This window comes from Haemorhous mexicanus, chromosome 8 (assembly GCF_027477595.1).
Source record: "Haemorhous mexicanus isolate bHaeMex1 chromosome 8, bHaeMex1.pri, whole genome shotgun sequence".
Lineage (NCBI taxonomy): Eukaryota > Metazoa > Chordata > Aves > Passeriformes > Fringillidae > Haemorhous > Haemorhous mexicanus.
The window spans coordinates 18,262,659-18,282,176 of NC_082348.1; the positions used below are offsets into that span (position 1 = coordinate 18,262,659).

Sequence of the window (19,518 nt, forward strand, 5' to 3'; positions counted from 1 at the left end):
GTGTGCACCCAGACAGCAGGGTAAAACCCTTTGCTTACTTCAGCTTTGTTTGATCCTGAGAGGCTGAGTGAGCACTGCAGAAGCAGAGCTGAAGGAGATGTGGTAACAAATAATGACTACACTAACCTTTGCTTTATCTAGAGCAGCAAACTTGAAAGAACTTGAGTAAAAATTGTGGGTTTTTAATTTTTAAGTACTCCTTAATATGCAAATCAGTTTTGCTATTTTTGTATCAAAAAAGTTATTTTTCTGCTTTGAGACACATAATACAATGCTCAATTCTTTTATTCTTCTGTGAATTATAAAAAACTTTTTTATCAGTTTATGTTTGGAATTTCTGTGTCATTAGTAATAAACCTGTGTTCGTGTTATTTTATGTATGATTAAGAAGTCACAGTTCTCTTAAAATATACATTTTTTTTTTAATAACCTAACTTGATTACATGGAATTTTAATACTAATATGCATATGATCTTTCTTGAGAATAACTGAGATTATTTTTGTTACAATTAAACAAAAGGGTATTCCTCTAATCTCAGCATTTGCTAATATACATACACTAGTTATCAGTTTGTCCTAAAAAGTATACCAAACACAAAGGTTTTGTAAAAAATCTGAATGGCTCATTCCTAAAAATCTTTTTAAGTATCCTACTCTTCTTAAAGTTTTACAATCCTTGTAGAAATTTCTTTAGCAGTGGTTTTAAATGTAATAATACTCTTTACTGATTTAACTTGTTTTTTCCTAGGTATGTTTTTGGCTGAGATGATTGAGAAGTACTTTGTATCTCCCACACTATTCAGAGTCATCCGACTTGCCAGAATCGGTCGAATCCTGCGCCTCATTAAAGGCGCTAAGGGAATCCGCACTCTGCTCTTTGCTTTGATGATGTCTCTTCCTGCTTTGTTCAACATTGGGCTGCTGCTCTTCCTGGTCATGTTCATCTATGCCATCTTTGGCATGTCCAACTTTGCCTATGTCAAGAGGGAAGTTGGGATTGACGACATGTTCAACTTTGAAACGTTTGGCAACAGCATGATCTGCCTGTTCCAGATCACCACGTCCGCCGGCTGGGACGGTTTGCTCGCCCCAATTCTCAACAGTGGGGAGCCAGACTGTGACCCCCATAAAGATCACCCGGGGAGCTCTGTGAAAGGTGACTGTGGCAACCCTTCTGTTGGGATTTTCTTCTTTGTCAGCTACATTATCATATCCTTTCTGGTAGTGGTGAACATGTACATTGCTGTGATTTTGGAGAACTTCAGTGTTGCTACTGAAGAAAGCGCCGAACCCTTGAGTGAGGATGACTTTGAGATGTTCTATGAAGTCTGGGAGAAGTTTGACCCCGATGCCACACAATTCATAGAGTTCAGTAAATTATCAGATTTTGCAGCTTCATTAGATCCACCTCTTCTCATAGCAAAACCCAACAAAGTCCAGCTTATTGCAATGGATCTGCCCATGGTGAGCGGTGACAGAATTCACTGCCTTGACATCTTGTTTGCTTTCACAAAGCGTGTTTTGGGAGAAAGTGGGGAGATGGACGCCCTCAGAATACAGATGGAAGATCGGTTTATGGCAGCCAATCCTTCTAAAGTCTCCTATGAACCAATCACAACCACACTGAAACGAAAGCAGGAGGAGGTGTCTGCTGTCATCATTCAGCGTGCTTACAGACGTCACCTCTTAAGGCAAAAAGTCAAAAAAGTATCATGTATATTTAGTCAGGATAAAGGTAAAGAGGAAGATGATCTGCCCATGAAAGAAGATATGATTATGGATAAACTAAATGAGAACTCCACTCCAGAAAAAACAGATATGACCCCATCCACAACCTCCCCACCTTCTTATGACAGTGTAACAAAGCCAGACAAGGATAAATATGAAAAAGACAAGTCAGAAAAAGAAGATAAAGGTAAAGACAGCAGGGAAAGTAAAAAGTAACATAGAACGCTGTTTGTAATAAACTGTTTACAGCCTGAAAAAGTATGTATTTGTGTCAACAGGACTCCTGTAGGAGGTACATGCCAAACTGTCAGTTTTTACATATATAGATATATATATAATTATATATATATATATATAAGGTCAGTGCCTATAGCAAGACAGTGACCCCTCGTCATCAAACTGCAGCTCTGTAAAACAGGGTAACATCTTGACAGGAGGTTGTTGTTTTTAGTACCAGCTGACACTGCTGAAGAGATAATAAAATGGCCAACCAGACTGTAGGGACCAGTTAAAAAAATAAGGTGCAAACCTATGAATCTCTGAGTTTAACATAAAACACACAGTACAAAAATTGTATCCACTGTTAGCATTTCAACAGTCACATTTGCCATATTTTTACAGAAATCAGTGTTGGTGAACTTATCATTTTTTAATTCACAGGTTGTTTACTATTATATGTGACTATTTTTGTAAATGGGTTTTATGTTGGGGAAGGGGGTATGAGGACCAGGTGTTCTACTCTCGGATTCTCTATAATGTACAAACAGAAGTGATTTGCATGAAGGCATGCTGCACTTGTAGTTCATGCATGGGAAAACATGACGTCGCACAAAGCAGCAGTCTGACTACTTCCATGTTTCAGGGTGGCTCTGTATGTTGAGGTGCTTAATAACAGTATCCATCTAGTATCTCATCCAGACAAATCTTAATGTGCCTGTAAAGTCCCATAGAGTCTACAATAATAGAACAGATGTTTTATTTTTTCATAAGTCATTTAACAGTAGTTGAACAATCTCTGTATAAAAATTTTACTGAGGGACATAGAGTCCACTTCTAAGTATTCTTCTGCGGAAAACAGTTTACCTGACCTTGGGAAATTGAGTTTACCAAAAACCTGGAAAACATAAGGATTATGAAGTTGTTCTGCTTCACCCTGCAGTATCATTTAGCCATCTTCTGCTCTCAGCAAGGTTGACATTGTATGTGTTGATTAAAAAAGTACCCTCTATGTAAATAGTTATTTTATCCCGTGGTGCATGTTTGAGCAAACAAATAATGACATGTGCACAATATTTATTGCATCAAATATGTACCACAGTAAGTGTAATTTGCAATCTCTCAACAGCTAATATGAAGTATTCTGTACCATTATAGACAGTTTGGAAGCTATCACTGATGCATGTTTATCTTGCCTTTGCTGCTGTAATTTTACTCCTTCCACTGTTAAGAGTCTAATATGGGAAGCCATAGCTCAGTGATTAAGTGAAATAAATTGTTCAATTGGTCATCATTCTTTCATGACATCAAGCAATAGTTTGCAGTTATTTAAGAGCTTCTTGCTTTGCATTCTAAAATTTTAAGTGACTACTGTACAGTGCATAGTCAGACTGTACAGGATATGTTGCAAACTGCTTAATCTGTTGAAAAGTACATGGATAGAATTTTCTAAGAAAATATAAATACTGTAAAAAATACCATTTTATTTTATTTTTCAGCATTTTGTACATAAAATAAGAAATGAGAATTATCTTCAGGTTGATGTTACTGTCACTTTTATTACTTTCTATCCATAGCACTTTTTAATTCAAGAACTTCACAAAATAAGAAACAAAGGAAAGAATGGGGTAGCTTTAGGTTTCTGCTTTTTTATTAGTACTGTATTTTTGCACACATTTTAATGTGAAATAAGTTTCAAACTGAGTCCAAAATGCACTTGCTTCCAAATAGATATAACTTGTAATTGAAATGCGGTGGGGAGGATTTGTTTAAGATTCTAGCACTGCCTGCATCAGAAGTTTCAAGGTAGTATTTTTATTCATGAAATCTTTACCAGTGTTTGTTTACATAGACTATTCTTATTCTTGTTGATTCATGCTGCACTAGAACTGTTCTAAATATAATATGGGATCCACAATGTTTTTTTTTTTCCACAGGAATTAAATAGCAAACTTGTATAATTGATCACATCAGGACATTTTGTGTTTCTTACACAAGCAAAAATTCGATGTTGACTCCTCCTTTTACAAAAATATTGACTTGTGTGTCGGTGAACTGCATGCAGGAAAATGCTATTACCATAAAGAACAGTAAACCACATTACAGTTGAGCCAAAAGAATAAAGACTTCATTTTTTATTGTATTTAATGGTTTTGTCTGTGTTTTTTATTTTCCCACTAAAAACTATTGGATATCAAGAGGTGCTATGAAAGTAAAATATGAATATATATAAAATGTTAGAAATAGATTTGTGAAAAGTAAAAAAAAAATTGAAGCTGCATGCTTTCTGAAAGATCTTAAACATCACTTGAACTTACACTCTTGAGGCTATTAATCCTATTCAGGATCCCAGGATTACACATAAGAGCTCATGAATCACTTTTTCATATCAGGTGTTCTGAGACAACTAAAAACCAGATATTAAAGAAAGTCTCTAGCTACCAAGGCTGCAATGTATGTATAATTTCAATTATATTTTATATTTAAAGTGAAGAATTATCTTTGTGTTATAAAGAAAAAAATATTTATCTCATTATTTTCTATGTATAATTTATTATTTTATGATAAGACATGAGAGCCAAATTTTTAGGTAGCAATCATATTTGAGTGCCATTTCTAAGAAGAATTTTTCTCTGTCTTAAACTTAAAGTAATGCCATGAAGGTTACACCAAACAAATTAAAAGTCCAAACTCTAATAATCATCATAGATGTGCAGATATGCACTCTACATCAGATCCTCTGAAGAGCATTGGGAAAACCAGATGTACCCAGGAATCTGTGTGATGTGGAACTCTGAGCTTCGGGTGTCCACCCCAGGAGAAACACAAATGGAGCAGTAGGATGGTGCATGCCTTTCGTCCCTTCTCTCCACAATTTTTAACCACTGAGGTCTGTTGAGGTTGTTCATTCTAGAAATGAGTATTGCTACACTCGTGTAGTGAGCACTTAGGCTGTAGTGTTTCAGTTAGATTTTTCACCTCAGCTGTAAAAAAAAACAATTGTCAGGGCAGGGTTTAAGATAGGGAGAGAAGAGAGAAACCAAAATCCAAAATATCCAAAATATCCAAAATTAAAGGACAAGTTTCACGTTAGTTTGGTTGTTTTTTGGGGAGGGAAAGTTCTTGAAAATATTGCAGGTACATAAATAATACATTTGTCTGACTTAGATTGAAAATAATCAGTATGTGTCTGAGAGGGATTTTTGCTTACCAGAAGACGAGCACAAAGAAAGAAATTATTAAACAACAAGCAGAACAAGCAGCTGTGGTTGTGCTTGGGTACCCCTCCCTTTGTTTGTTTTGTAAACAGATCTGTAGCAGTACTGGAAGCACCTGTGACAGGCACACAGGACACGGCGAACGCCCAAGCGTGTCCCCGCAGCGTCCCGCTCGGCGCTGCCCCGGCCCGGCCCGGTTCGGCACCGCGGGCCCCAGCAGCGCCCGGGGAGGGCGGGGCGGCCGCGGGAGCCGCTCGGGGTCACCCCGCCCCGGAGCCGGGGGAGCGCCGCTCGCCGCGCTCTCTGCCGGCGATGGAGGGCGGGGGCCCGGCGTCCCTGGCGGCGGCGGCTGCCGAACCGGGCGCGGGCCAGCTGGCGAGCCTGGGAGGCGCCAGGCAGCGCTGGAACACCGGCGGCTCAGGTGAGGAGCCGCAAGCGCAGTGCGCGTTTGCAGGCGCTCAGGCGGCGGTGGAGCTGGGCGATCCGGGTGAGGAGGGCGAACCCCGCTGGCATCTGCGCTTGGGAGTCACCCAGAGAGAGCGGCTGTGCCCAAAGCGGAGACGTTCTGGATCCTGCCCGTAAGACCGCCTGTCTCTCCTGGCGTTTGGCGTAAAGGGATGCGAGGTGAGGTGAGGTGGCCTGCGGCACGCCGTTCGGCTCCGTGGGTTTTGGCCGTCCCGCGGTGCTGCCGCTGGCCCAGCGCTTCCATTCCCAGCCGCGCCCGTCGGCTCGGAGCTCCTCGGTGTGTGTGGGGCCGCCCCGGCGGGCCTGGCTGGGCCGGGGGTGCCAGCCTGGGCCTGCTCTCGCTGCACCGAGCGCTCGGAGCGGGCTGCGCTGGCCCCCGCTGGCCCCGGCATCGCGGAATAAATGGGAAGCGTCTCCGAGGATTTCTGTGTAGTCTGTGGTTCTGGATAGATGTGTGGTGCTGCAAGAGTGTGCTAGTCCTGTGTGAGAAACTATGTTCTGTATCCACTCAGCACAGCAAACTCGGGAGCAATGGTACACCTGCAGGTCCTTCTTTGTCTAAAACATCTTCTGGTCTCAGTAGGCAGGAAGGCAAACAGTTGTGAGAAGCTAGTAGAGCTAAATAATGGACAGATTGCTTCAGGCTGCAAAACATGCTCAGTTTCCCGTGTTCTTTCACACTTAATGGGTGATTATACCCACCGTATATTGCCGTGTTCTCAACGACGATATGTTTTACTGGGGAAAGATTGCTAACAAAAGTCTGCCACAAAAGATTTCCCATCCATATTAGTCACCCTTATTTTATCAGTGGGCAAACTGGAGAACGGATTTTTGCATCGTGTCTGTAGAAAAAACAAAGCTCTAAGGGATTTGTAAATTTCAGTATATTTACCCTGAAAAGTGGCAACGTAAATAAACACCCAAGGGCAAAGGTGCTGGAGTGACATACCTTAGGGTGATTCCAGAACAACTTATGTGCTTTTTAGTCTTGTCAGAGCAAAGCAGGCTAAAATAATCTCTTAAATACAGCTTTTAAAAATTGACTACAAGGAAAGGTCTGCCCTTTTTGTATGCCTGTTCTTATCTGTGGCTATTGTTTCAAGATGTTATTTTTATGTTTATTGTTTGAACGGTAGTTCAGGCTAGCTCAGCAAAATCTCTCACTAGTCACTAAAAATCTCATCCTAATTTGTTTTAGAGAATGCAGTTAAGTGCAGCACAGTGAGAAAATGTGGATAGTTTGTGACTAAACATGCTTTATATTAAAGTGTTCTTACACTTCATAAAGCTTTTTAGGTCTACTCAGCTTTTGCTATGAAATAAATAGAGCTTTCTGCAATATGTCGTCGAATTTTGGTTGAACCATGGAAATCTGTTTGTATTTTGAATTAGGTAGTATATATGGAATATAAAGTACTTGAATGTAGACTGGTTTCTTCACTCTGTGGCGACCCTTACTTGTGTAATAGTCCAAAAAGTGTTTGCAGCATGCACTGTTGCCTTGCTATGAATTTATCTTTGTGATAGGTCTTGTGTCTAGTGTTTAGATTTTTGTTTCTGTGAGGTTGTTCTAATGACATTGTAAAATTATTTCCTGTCTCTGTGATTGCACTGCAACGGCTGTGGAGGGAATAAGCAATAAGCAACTGCAGGAGGTTGTAATGTGTGTTCTAACACACATTCACTATTGTAAATTGTTGTATTTTGGAAACAAATGGCCTTGTAGAGACGCTGCAGATCGGCAGACAGCCTTGTTTGGCACTTGTCACACTGGTAGCACAGCTTGCTTTAACCACAGACAGATGTTACTGCAGGGATGTACTACATCAGTCTGTTTGTTCGAAGTGAAGGGGGGGTGAATGGGGCTGAGCTGGGCGTTGGTTTACTTTCTAAAGGGGAATCTCCTACAGGTGGTTGATGGTGACTGATGGTTTTGGTTTAACCCCAGCTGGCAACTAAATGTTGCACAGCTGTTTGCTCACTCCAGCAGCAGGATGGGGGAGACAATCAGAAGGGTAAAAGTGAGGAAACTTGTGGGTTGACGTAAAGGCTGTTCAGTAGGTAAAGGAAAAGCTGTGCACACCAACAAAGCCAAACAAGGCATCCATCCAGCAGGTCCCATGGCCAGGCCAGAGCTCAGCCACCTCCAGCACAGCCAGGGCTGCACCACACGTAACGGTGACTTGGGGAGACAAACACTGTCACTCCAAACATCTCCCCTTCCCCGTTCTTCCCCCAGGTTTGTATGCTGAGCATGACACCCTGTGGTGTGGGATATCCCTGGGGGCAGCTGGGGGCAGCTGTCCTGGCTGTGTCCCCTCCCAGCTCCTTGTGCACCCCCATTCTCCTCCCTGGTGGGGCTGTGTGAGGTGCAGGAAAGGCTTTGACTGTGTGTGAGCACTGCTCAGCAATGACAAAATCATCCTGGAATTACCAACACTGTGTCCAGCACAAATCCAAAACACAGCACCGTACCAGCTGCTGTGAAGAAATGTAACTCTCTCCAAGCCAAACCCAGCACACTAATTTAGAGAATGTTGAACCTGAGAATAAGGAGGTTTGAATGCTGTAAAGGCCCCAAGCAACTCACTTGATGAGCCATTGGAAAGGTCTTACAGTTGTTCATGTATTCTAAGTTAGACACACCGGAGAAGTATTGACAAAGTATTCTCAAGAGATCAAAACAGCAAAAAGAACTCTATTGGCAACTTTAGAAAACCAAAGAAATTTTGAAAATGGTTTAATGCAGCATTCAATCAACATAAAACACTTCTCAAAGCATTAACTTGGCCCATTCAACTTAGCAAACTCTAAGCCTATTCAGTTTTAAGTTCTCAGAAATTCCAAGAAGAAGGAATTAGAAGAAGAAAGAAAGACAGAAAAGATCCAGAAAAGGATACATATCAGTACCAACTCCTGGATTCCAGTGGTATTGAGATGAAAATTCCAAGAGGAAGTAGGGTCAAGACATCTGATTGCTTTATGTTTGGCCTTAAATACCCCTTATCCTTCCTGGGTCCTTCCCCCAGGTGGGACTTGTGGTCATTTGGCCACTTAGGAGCTGGCTTAGGGGCTCCAGAGGTGGGGTGTGGAGCATTGCTTCCCCTGTGCCAGGAGCTGGCAGCCACAGCAGGGCTGGGATACAGGCTCTAGGGTGGGGGGTGTGGAGCAGGGCACTGCCCCACCAGGGCAAGGCCTGACCTGCCCCTGCCCCCTCACACAGGCACTCCAGAGTGTCTCTGGACATCACTCTTTTCAGTCTTCCACAGATAGCTCTGGCAGTGAAGACATCTCCCTAATGTGTGTATGAATCTGATAAAAATAGAACATTTGTGTTACTGGAAAAAGGATTCATCAAATAGAGCAGTGTTAGGTGAAGGACTGATATGTGCATGTGAAATTATCTAGAAGATTTATTATTTTCCTTTGTTTTTTGCTGTTTCTAATATGCATCACTGTACTGTATTACTTCCTTACCCCACAACCCATTTAAGGAAGCTTCTATTTTTGCTAATTCTAAAAACTTGTCAAATGAATAATGCCACACTATTCTGAAAGTAAAACTTTATCTTTTAAAGGTTTTCTCACCGAACTGGTTCACTTTGTGGTAGATTGCTTGACTTGTTGAGTCCAGTTTAAATACTCTTGCAGACTTTAATAAAGATTCAGGTATCAGTGCTCTCCCTTTCCTTCGTCCTGTTTGCTTTATGGCTTTGACAGGTAAAAAAGAAAAGCCTGTTGCATTTCCCATTTCCTAGGCAACTGCCCTCTCAATTGGAAATGCCTTCCATTACTCTCAATAGCCTCAGTTACTTGGTGATTAGTCCAAGCATTTGGCAAGACCTGTACAGTTCTGTGCCAGGGTGTGCAGGCTAGGTCAAAAAGGAGAGTGGGCATGGCCAAAATGAAGATAGCTGCTCTTATCTGCCCTCCAGGGAGGGGGGTGAAATGAAGGTAATTCAAACTAATTGGTTTCAGTGATAATACATTCTGTATAATGTGCTGTCTGAGAAGGAAGTGTTGTTAGAACAGATAAAAAAGAATGTATTTCCTAATTAATGGTTCTGCAAAGCAATCTGGAGCCATGAGCCAGTCTGCAGATAAGACTTGTACCTAGTTCCCTAGGCTTCTTTTTAAATTAGTCATAATGTGCTACTTCTGTAGTTACAATGGTAAAAGGTATTCTAAACATATACGAGACTGCTCTGACAAATAAAAGCAGTTTTGTGGGTAACTGTTTTGCAAAACTGTTTTCTTCAGGGCTCTCCCCAACTTCATTGTCGTGTTACAAATCAGCATATGTGACCTAAAGGTCACATCATTTCAGTGCAAACTTATCATGTGGTGTTCTCAAGACATGTTTATCATACACATATTTGACAGGAAAATAAGTCTAGTGTCTCGATTAGATGATAATGGGGTACTGAAAGGGTTATGTTTGAAAGTATGAGTTCCATGTTATTACATGGATCCTTTGATCAGCCTGTTGGGTTTTTTTATTCACACTTCTGCAAACTGTTTGTGTTCAAGTGGGAACTGCATGACTCTGGGTTTGACACTGCTTTTTTGCTTTGCTTTGAAGTGCCAACAGCCTTCTCAAAAGACATGATGTTCTATTTTAGTAATCAAGCACTGATTTTTGTTACCTGGTGAGAACAGATACAAAGGGCAAATTACATGTATACCCTTGAAAAATTGTTTTATGTAATTGCATTGGAAGTCTTCCTTTATATAGTTTCTTATGCCGTATTTTTTTGTGTGTGCTTTAGTCTTTTGTCTCTTCTTTTTTTTTGAGATCTCTTTGTCTCTCTATATAAATTACAGTAATGTAAATCACTAATGTACACTTTGTACCAAAAATATCTGCAAAAGACACATATGGAAGTAGGTATTTTTTGCGCTGGATGTAGTAGATATGAAATACAAATTTGCCCCATTTTGTATAAACAATGTCTATATTTTAGTGAAAATTTGCAAGATATTTGTGGAAAGAGGATTTGGAAGAAAGATTTGAGGCAGCATTTTGTTTTCAGGTTTAAAATACTCAAGCATTTTTTATTCAAAACCCTGAACTGTTGGTCATTTCACAGTAGACTTGTTTCTGTTATAGGCTTGCTATGTCACAACTGGCTTCTTTTGCAGTTCCCATGGCAACAAGGATTTTTGAACTGCAAAGCAGGATACTGCTTTGAGGGTGTATAAATATTCTTTATTACTGAAGACATTTTGATCATTGAAAGCTGATCAGGCACTTGCTGTTCCCCCTCAGGTTCCTCTCCTTAATGATCTGTGTTTTGCCCTTATGTTTACACCTACATGTGAATTCTTATTTGACAAGATTACCTGTTCTAATTTTTAACATGGTATAAGAAATTATGAAAAAATTGTCAAGCTTTACTGTGGTGATAGCATAGAAAAACGTGTTGTCTTCCAGATACAGTCTCAACAAGCCAGAGAGCGATCTATACACCTAGAAATTTGTATGTTTCTATATTTATGAACATTGTATATGCTTATAAAAACTAATGAGAATTTAGTTGCTCAGGATTTGCCCTGCTTCTGCTAATGTGTACTTTGGCTTGAACTTGTTTCCAAGATGCATTCATAAAATATTTACTTCTTTAACAGACTTACACTATATTTTTAAAATGAAGGATCTCAAAATACTGCACCTGATTCACAAACTAAAATTTATTAACAGTGGCAGAAATTTTGTGTGTTTTTCAGTGTCTGTCCCTCACCATCTCAGATGAGCAAAAGTGACATGGGATGTTTGGGGTATATCCTGAACCAAACAGCTATAGGATAAGCCTTGATAGAGTGATTCTGCTTGGGTCTTTTTTCAAAGTTAGATAGGTTTTTTGTGTTGTTGTTTTTCCTTCTGAGCACTCATTCCAGAATAAGAAGCCAGTTCTTCAGATTTGTCAAGTTCCCGCCATAACCCCACAGTTTAGTATGGGTTGTTTTGTTTTGTAACTGGTAAAAAAGAAAATGGGAATTATAAAGTTGCTGAAACAATCAGCTCAGGTAAAGTAGATAATTTAATGTTGTAAAAGCCTCTGAGTAGTACATCTAAGAAATTTATCCTCATAACGTGTGGTAATTTAGAGATGTATTAAAAACAAGTTTGGAAAGTAAAGGCAGCTGCCAATGGCCTGCTGGTCTTCATGGTTTGGGCTGGGAGACTTTTTCCCCCTGCCACTGTCACCACAAACAAATATGGATTAATATGGAATCATGAAAAGGAAAAAACACCACTGTGACGTCTACAACTGGAGTTGTTCATTCAAAGGCATTCAGTTCTGCTGGAGTAGGATCATACAGGAAGGAGCAACCTACTATTTAGTAATAACTTCATCCAAATATCCATTTTTAAAGACTTTTCACTACTGCTGTCACCTGTGTAGGTTATAGCTGTAACAAAATAACTTGCATATACATGAGAGAAATTGAGCCTAGCACCCAGAGCCAAGCATGAATACCCTGGATGCACATAATTTTTTTTCAAGTGAAGCTAGAAGTTCTGGAATTACTGATTTTATTTTTTTTCTTCCAACTAGCTTCCATTGAAGTCAATTCAGAGCTAATATTGGAAAAATGCTTACAGGCTGCAGAGGTATACAATTCATAATGCTGTATGTGATTCTGGAACATTCTGTTTGGAAATTCAAGAAACTGAGGCTGTGAAAACTGGAAATTGGAACATGGGTCTGAAAAGATTTACGGTGATGGATAGCATCTGGCAGTGTATTGCATTGCCCCTCCTCCCCTGCCTTCCAACACATCTCAACTCACTTGTAAGAGCTTGAAGGCTTATTTTGGAATTTGTTTTCTGGCTTTGCTTGTAATACTAGGCAGTGCAGTTTTTCACTGAATAATTTGTCCAGTGCTCCCTAAGAATTCAAGAGAACAGATAATTGCTACCTTGGGGTTTAGGCTGAAGAAATGCAAAAGCTTTGGGAAAAGGGATCCCTTAAATGCAATCGAAGAATAAGAGGAGTGGAGTAAGAATGTCAGGAACTCTGTGTTGTTCATGGTGAGGAAGTGAGGCTGGTGATTCTGCATGAAGCTCAATGAATGGGTCCAACAGCTAGCTTCTGCATCTCTGTTGAGACACATTAGGAGTGACAATGTGATGACATAATCACTGACCCCAGATTGTTCTCGGCTATAAATCCTCTGGTTGCAGTCTCCACTGTTTCTCTGCATGTGCCGTTCACGTTTAAGGGCTTTTCAGATCATCTCCAGCACCATCTGCTGCATTATGGAAAGAAAACAATTGTGCTGTGTGTGGAGCCAGCTGACTCCCTGAGTGGATTTGGGGGGTTGCAGAATCCATCTCGTCTCGAGGAACTTGTCTGTCTGCTTGTTCTCACTGCCGTACTGAGCACTAGTCACTAGGCTGCCATTATGCATGAAAAATAAAACAAAGTCGGGACTCCTTTCCGGGACATACACGCTTTTGAGCTGCTCAGATGCTTTGTGTGTCTTTTCATGCTCGGAATGCCGCCCGTCCTGGTGGCCCCCCAGGTGGAATCAGGGAAACATTGAATTTGAAGCACCTTGTCAGGACGAGTGTGCTGGTAACGCTGGTGGTGCAGGGCGGTGAGGAGATGAGCCCAGCATTTCTTAACTGCAAGCATTCGCTAGGTGTCAGTGCCTGATTGCAGCCGACTGATGCTCTTGCCGAGTTCTTTGATTGTGGTACCTCCCTTAGGAAGAGGGATTTTAAAGAAAATTCACACTTTTGTTTGCAGAGTGCAGTGTGGGTTGCATTTTAGGATAACTAATGGACAGAAGTATTTACTTCAGTGTTTTTTTAAAGGGACAGTCTGATAAAAATGCTGATATTAAAATAAAATTACTACCATGTTTAGTGCTTAATGAAGATAATTTACAGACTTAGAATAGCTCCTGAACTGATCACTATTAGACTTTCTTGTCAGTATCTGGTATATTACTGATGAAACTACTCATACTGCTGCTGATCATGACTGTGACTAAAATTCCTATTAAGATGTGAAAAAATTGTATTTTTTACAGTGATATATTATCTATAAAATGAATACATTCAATTATTATCAAAACTATTGTTTTCCTTAAGAGATGTTATAGATCAAGTCTGTAAATGTCAGAGAGGAGGAAAGCCCCAAGAATATAGCTAAAATTGCCTGGTTTTCTGTTCTCTTTCCATATTGTATCCCAAGAATGAAATATAATGTTTATTAGAAAATCTTGAATTGCTTGCATCTCACTATTAGATTTTTTTTAAAAAGATAGACTAAAAGAAATTATTTAAAATCAATTTTTAAAACAGATTTAAATTAATATTTAGTTTAGTTTTAGTAATAAATGATTAGGGAACTTATCTTTTCAATATCTGTAGAGTGATTAGAACTTATCTTGAAGTTTAAATTGTTCCAAATGGTTTTGGTCTTTTTTTTTTGTTTTTTGTTGCTTTTGAAAGCGTTTGGTGAGAACTGTATGTTAATAGTTCAAAATAGCAAAAAAAGTAACTGATGATATATGAAAATACATCAGATGATATATGAAAATATTTGAAATGGCTTTCCTGTATCTTCCAGTTTATATTGAACTTTTCCTATTATATTTTAATCCATAACAGTGAGTGGATGATATCCTTTACCCTTGTATACTTAATCTATTTACAAGTGAGGCCTTTTGTAGAACTGTTCCAGGTTACCCTTGGGCAAGTACCAATGGTCATGCTAATAGATAAGAGAAGTTAGCTTGGTTACAAAGACAAGTTTTTGACTTGTGCTGTACACTGTATTTCTACATATTCAATATGCAGCAGAAATACTGAAGGGATTGTCTGATGGCCAACCTTCAGTATTTTCCCTATTTGATGTAGCTGTAAAAAGGTACTATCTTTGATGCCATCTTTGTTTCAACATGCCACCTACCTGTGAGATAAGAACCATCTGATCATCAAGGGTGGATTTTTTCTGCCCCTGAGTCCCTCCAGTTACATTTAAGCACTGCATCTCTCATCCTGGGGCATAGCTACCTGACTGGACAGATTTTTCAGACAATTTTTGATTGAGTTTGTAAAAGATCTGTAAGGGATACAATAGGAAGACTGTGGAGACCATTGTCTGCACCTCTCCCTTTCAGACACTCTGAATATAAACACTTGTTCTAAGTAAAGGAGAGCTTGAATGACTTCTCATTGCATATGACTTTCTGATTTTGTGTCTGAACACTGAACGAAGCCTGTTCTCCAGCTTCTATCACTCATTAACTTCACCAAAAAATTATCTATTCACAATGATGCAAAATAAAGCAGACTCTGTCACTGCTTTGAAAATCCTTCCTAGCCTAAGGCTTAACAGTTTGTGTAAGAAGTGAGGCTTTTTGATTTTGATGACAACTTTGGGATTCTTCCAGAGCCTCTCTTCAGAAACTGATCTGTGTGAAAAGAGCTCTCTCTGCCCAGTGACAATGTTTTTTGTCTTTCCTTGTTTGACATGTCTTGAGAAAGCTGTTTAAATTAGTTCCTGGTTGTTGCTTTTGACTACCCCGGTTTTCACTGCAAACCCTGACCTTCTGTTGGTACGGCTCCTTCAAAGTTTGTGATTCTGCTAAGCATTTTCTTGCGGGCTTGCTGCTGCACTGAAGGTGATTAAAAAGGCATTTGCAAGTCAGGAAATCCATTTGATGTCTATCTGCAGCTACAACCTTTAAAGTAATGCTTACTGTGTTTTTAACATAGCCAGTAGAACTTGTGTCATCCTGTATTCAGTCATCCTGCATTTCACTGGGGCTTCCACCTTGCTGAAATGGGCATACCAGCACTGTAGGATATCTGAATTTATGAGCTTTAGAGTACAGTCAGCTCTGGGCAGTGGAAATCCAAAGTGCTGATCTCTTTTCTATGGGTGAACTCTTACTGTGATTGGATTTTCTCTTCTACCAATGATAGCCATGTACTTGTTTATTGTAGTTGAGAGTAGTTCCTAAGAAAGTGAGAGACTTGGATACTGTTTTTTCTTGGCCTGAAAGTGTTGAAATTGACACCTGAATCTTTCAGAGACAAAATGTAATGAACAAGCTATAAAATAATGTTGGGAGGATAGTGCTAAGCGAGGGCCTGCCATTTCTCTTGGCTGATATTGGATTAAATGGGGCATAACACTCTAATATAGGCCACTCACTTGTGTGTAGGGATCATTTGGCTTTCTCCTTCACAAGATTGATTTGGAAATAGGAGCTAGACTCTTGTTCCCTGCCCAGGGAGTGTTCTCTTCTAGAATGCTTTTGCAGATCTATATGTGAAGACACGGGTTGATTTTTGCAGAACACTGCTTTCTTTGGTGCAGCTGAAGTTCCTGTTACTTGGGAAGTGAGGACATTTTAATTTATCAGCAAAAATTTGAATTCTGCCTTAGCTATGATGGTGAAAAAAGTTAAATAATGACCTTTCATTTTTCAAGAAGACAAATTAGGCACTCTGAATTTTTGAAAAAGCAACTGATCTTTCATATAATTTTCCCCTCATTTTTTTAACAGCTCTGCCACTTACAAGTTTTGAATTTGTTTACTATTCATTCGATAGCTTAACTTAATGCCCTACTCATCATCTCTTGTGTGATTAAAGATCTTTAATCTTTTGTGATGCAAAACTTCTTATGTTGTTTCCTGTACAATGGGGATTTTTCTTTATGTTGCTAGAAAAAACCACACTAGGACAAAACCATGCATGGAACAGGCATGAGAATGGCCCCAAGGAAGTGGTGTATTGAAAGGCTGGTAGTACTTGTTAATCACATGTCCTTATGAGCTGGACATGATTTCCTTGGATGCTCTTTCCTTGTCTGTTTTGGTGAGTTGTGCATCAGCGGCACTGGGAAAAACACTGAGAACTGTCAATAGCAACAGTGCATGGCCTTTCCTAAAAGTATGTGTGGGATAAAGGAGGAGCTCCTTCAGTGACTTCTGGGATTAAATTTTGCACAAGTATTTAAAAATGTAGTACTTTTGTTGGTAGAAATGTAAAACACTATTAATTTTTTACATCAGAAATTGCTATGAAAAAAACCTTGTTTGTCTCTATGATGTCCTTGAGGACCTGATTCACCATTTGATACCTCTTTTGATGACTGGTTGGCACATGGATATATGTAGCATATGGCACAAAATCCAACGTCTAATACAGGAGAAATGTGATTTTAGATATCAGTGTAGCCTTGTCACGTCTCTGGTCATCTGTGTGAACTGACTATGGGCAGCCCCACAATCCCCAATAAAAGTAAAAGGCTCAGGGCTACTTTTAGTGGCCAATATGAATGAATATGAATATGAGCAATAGGTGAGGCTGAAGATAGGGTAGCTGTAGACTCATGAATGAAGCTGGGCAGGGGAGAGAGCTGAAACTTGCCAGGAAAGAACAAATTAGGAGGATTAGGACGCTGAGCATGTGGTTGAAACCAGGATGATAATACTCAGGGCCAAATTTATCTAAGTTGATTTTTGTTTTTACTCTTGAAAAAAATGAGAAATGCTCACAATTGGGGTGAGCATCAGATGTTTGGAGGAAATGTATTTAGATATTATCCCTGTTCTTAATGTTTTTCCACCTCTCCTCTTTGAATTAAAATGTTTGTAACTGTGGTATAGCTGCTTAAGCACATAATATTTGGCTTCATGCATTTATGTTTCTGTATGTTTTTTTAACCTTAAAGGCTTCATCAAGTCAGTGCATTGGTAGAGGAGGAAGAATATAAATAAAAGAAGAAACTCTTGCCTGCAAAATAAGCAGGAAAAGAACCCTTATTAATCTTTCAGGTACTCAGCTGTGTTGACTAAGTAAAATCTCGTAAGGTGCCTGTATCATAGCAGTGAAAAGTGGTGTTCCTCCCTGACCTAGCTGTCAGTCTGTCTCTGTTCCTTTCAAAAAGTAGTACCTCCTCTTTTCCCTTACTGTTGTGCTGTGCCACCATCACTGGAGCAGATATGGCTAAAAGCCAAGAATTCTTATTTACTACCAATAAAAACTGGGTTAATAAACTTTTTCAGGTTTGTTTAATTTTGCCTTTCAGTCATGAAGCGCAGGTTATGGTTCAAGAGAAGCTTGTTTTTGAAGTCTAACGTTTTAGGCTTTTATATTGTTATTTAGTTATGAGTCGTCAAATCTGGGTTTTGGGAAGTGCTTACCTGACTTAGTTGGTTTGCAAATAAGCAAAATTGGAAATAATTTCCATGGTAGAAAGCTGCTTTATAAGATAGTCACAGGTGAGTGAATGGAAATCTATGTAAACTCTGGTGCAAAAGTTCCTTGCTTACCTTTTGTCTCTTTTTGTGTCATTTGTCATACCACTTTTGCTTTGACTGAAGGCAGATGACTATACTTTTGAGCTGATTGAAGGAATATAGACTGAATGTTGGTAAGTGGGTGGGAGTCTGAGAAACTTGAAATTTATGTAAGTTGCATTTCTAAGAGGTTAAAATTAGTCTGCCTTGAATATGTTTTTCAGTTTTGCCTGAGATTTGTTCTCACCTGAAACTATTTTCATGGAGGTTTCTGTGGTGTAGGTTTTTTTTTTTTTGGTTTGTTTTTAATTTTACTTGATTTCACACAAGCTTGCTACGTATATTTTAAGAAGAAAGGAACATTTGTTTTGGTTTTCCTTGGTTTTGTTTATCAAGGAGTAAAGAAAATCTTATTTCTAATGGGTGCTGCTGTACTGTTTGTCTTAAAGCTGTGGCAGGAGTTTTTGGCCCTTAGCAGTGCAATAGTCAGTGTAGTCCTTCCCCACTCGCCCCTTGATGAAACTTCCCAGTGTGCCCATTCCCGAGGCCCTGGCAGTTGCACTCCCAAGGCCACACCTGCACAGCTGGGACCAGAGCCCCTTCCTGGCAGGTGGCCCCAGTGACCCAGCAGGCCCTGCTGGATGCCCAGCACCGCCCCCTCACACAGCCAGACCAAGTTTCCTCACCATTTCCACCCCGGGTTGCCCTCAGCAGAGCTTCACATGTCCATAAAGCCGTTTATTCCTGGCACAGCAACACAGAAACAGCTGGAGCTGGTGCCTCTGGGGCAGGACCCCCAGCAAAGGCTTTGTGCCTTCACAGTGCCAGTGTGGAAAAGTTTCTCTTCTCCTCCAGGAGTCTTCAGCTCTTGCTGCCTTCCCTGTGTCCATTCACCATGCTGGTGTCACCCAACTTCATCTTCTTTCTTATTAATAAATTCCTGTCAGGACCCAGGACATCCCTTTGGCTGTCCTGAGCAGCCAAGACCCCTGCCAGGGGTCTCAGAGACCCTGGCACAGAGCCCAGAATGCCTGTGGTTTTGATTATGACCTGTGGAACAAGTTACCAACCTTAGATGAAGATCTGCAAGCCATGACAAATTAAGTAGAATGACAGTGAATTTATCACAGGGTGAAAAAGTAGATTTTGGGGTTTTTTAGAATGGAGATTCAGGGGGCAAGATGGAGGGATTTGGGCATGTCCTGCCTTTCTCCTTCTTCTTCTTCTTGGCCTCCATCTTCTGCTGTGATGTTGGCACATTGAGATTGGTTTAGAGTAGAAGCTCACTGTGTAACATAGGTGATAGGTATTGGAAAGTAATTGTAAACATTGTATACGTAGTATTTAGTATAAAGACATAACATGACCCCGGGGGCAGGCAGAGTGCCTCTGACTGTCATGATGAGTGGACCTTGGCAGGACAGGAGAAAGAACTTTATAGATAAGATACAATAAATAGCCTTGAGACCAAGAAATGAAGAGCCCTGACTCCTTCTGCAAGTGCTGGGCTGGGAAAAGACACTTTATAACTTCTCTTGGGGTCACTGTAGCTAGAGACTCCTACAGATTCCTGCTGTGTCTCTCAGTGTCTGTTCACCTGGCCAGCATCACTAAT

The 19,518-nt window shown here is 40.2% G+C and overlaps 2 protein-coding genes across 15 annotated transcripts in view; both read left to right on the forward strand.

Moving 5' to 3' along the window:
* SCN2A (sodium voltage-gated channel alpha subunit 2) overlaps positions 1 to 4,092 on the forward strand; it is a 55,086-nt gene extending 50,994 nt beyond the window's left edge. For 10 of the 14 annotated variants that reach the window (XM_059852986.1, XM_059852989.1, XM_059852997.1 and 7 more), the window contains one exon: positions 749 to 4,092. In XM_059852986.1, the coding sequence (XP_059708969.1) occupies positions 749 to 1,944 (1,196 nt within the window). In that variant the 3' untranslated portion in view covers positions 1,945 to 4,092. The remainder of the gene's footprint in view (positions 1 to 748) is intronic. The other 4 variants (XM_059852994.1, XM_059852999.1, XM_059852993.1 and 1 more) reach the window with 1 other exon arrangement.
* Positions 4,093 to 5,558: 1,466 nt separating this feature from the next.
* Positions 5,559 to 19,518, forward strand: part of CSRNP3 (cysteine and serine rich nuclear protein 3) — a 99,549-nt gene continuing 85,589 nt past the window's right edge. The window contains exon 1 of the mRNA XM_059853000.1: positions 5,559 to 5,786. The gene's annotated coding sequence lies outside the window, so the exon portion shown is untranslated. The remainder of the gene's footprint in view (positions 5,787 to 19,518) is intronic.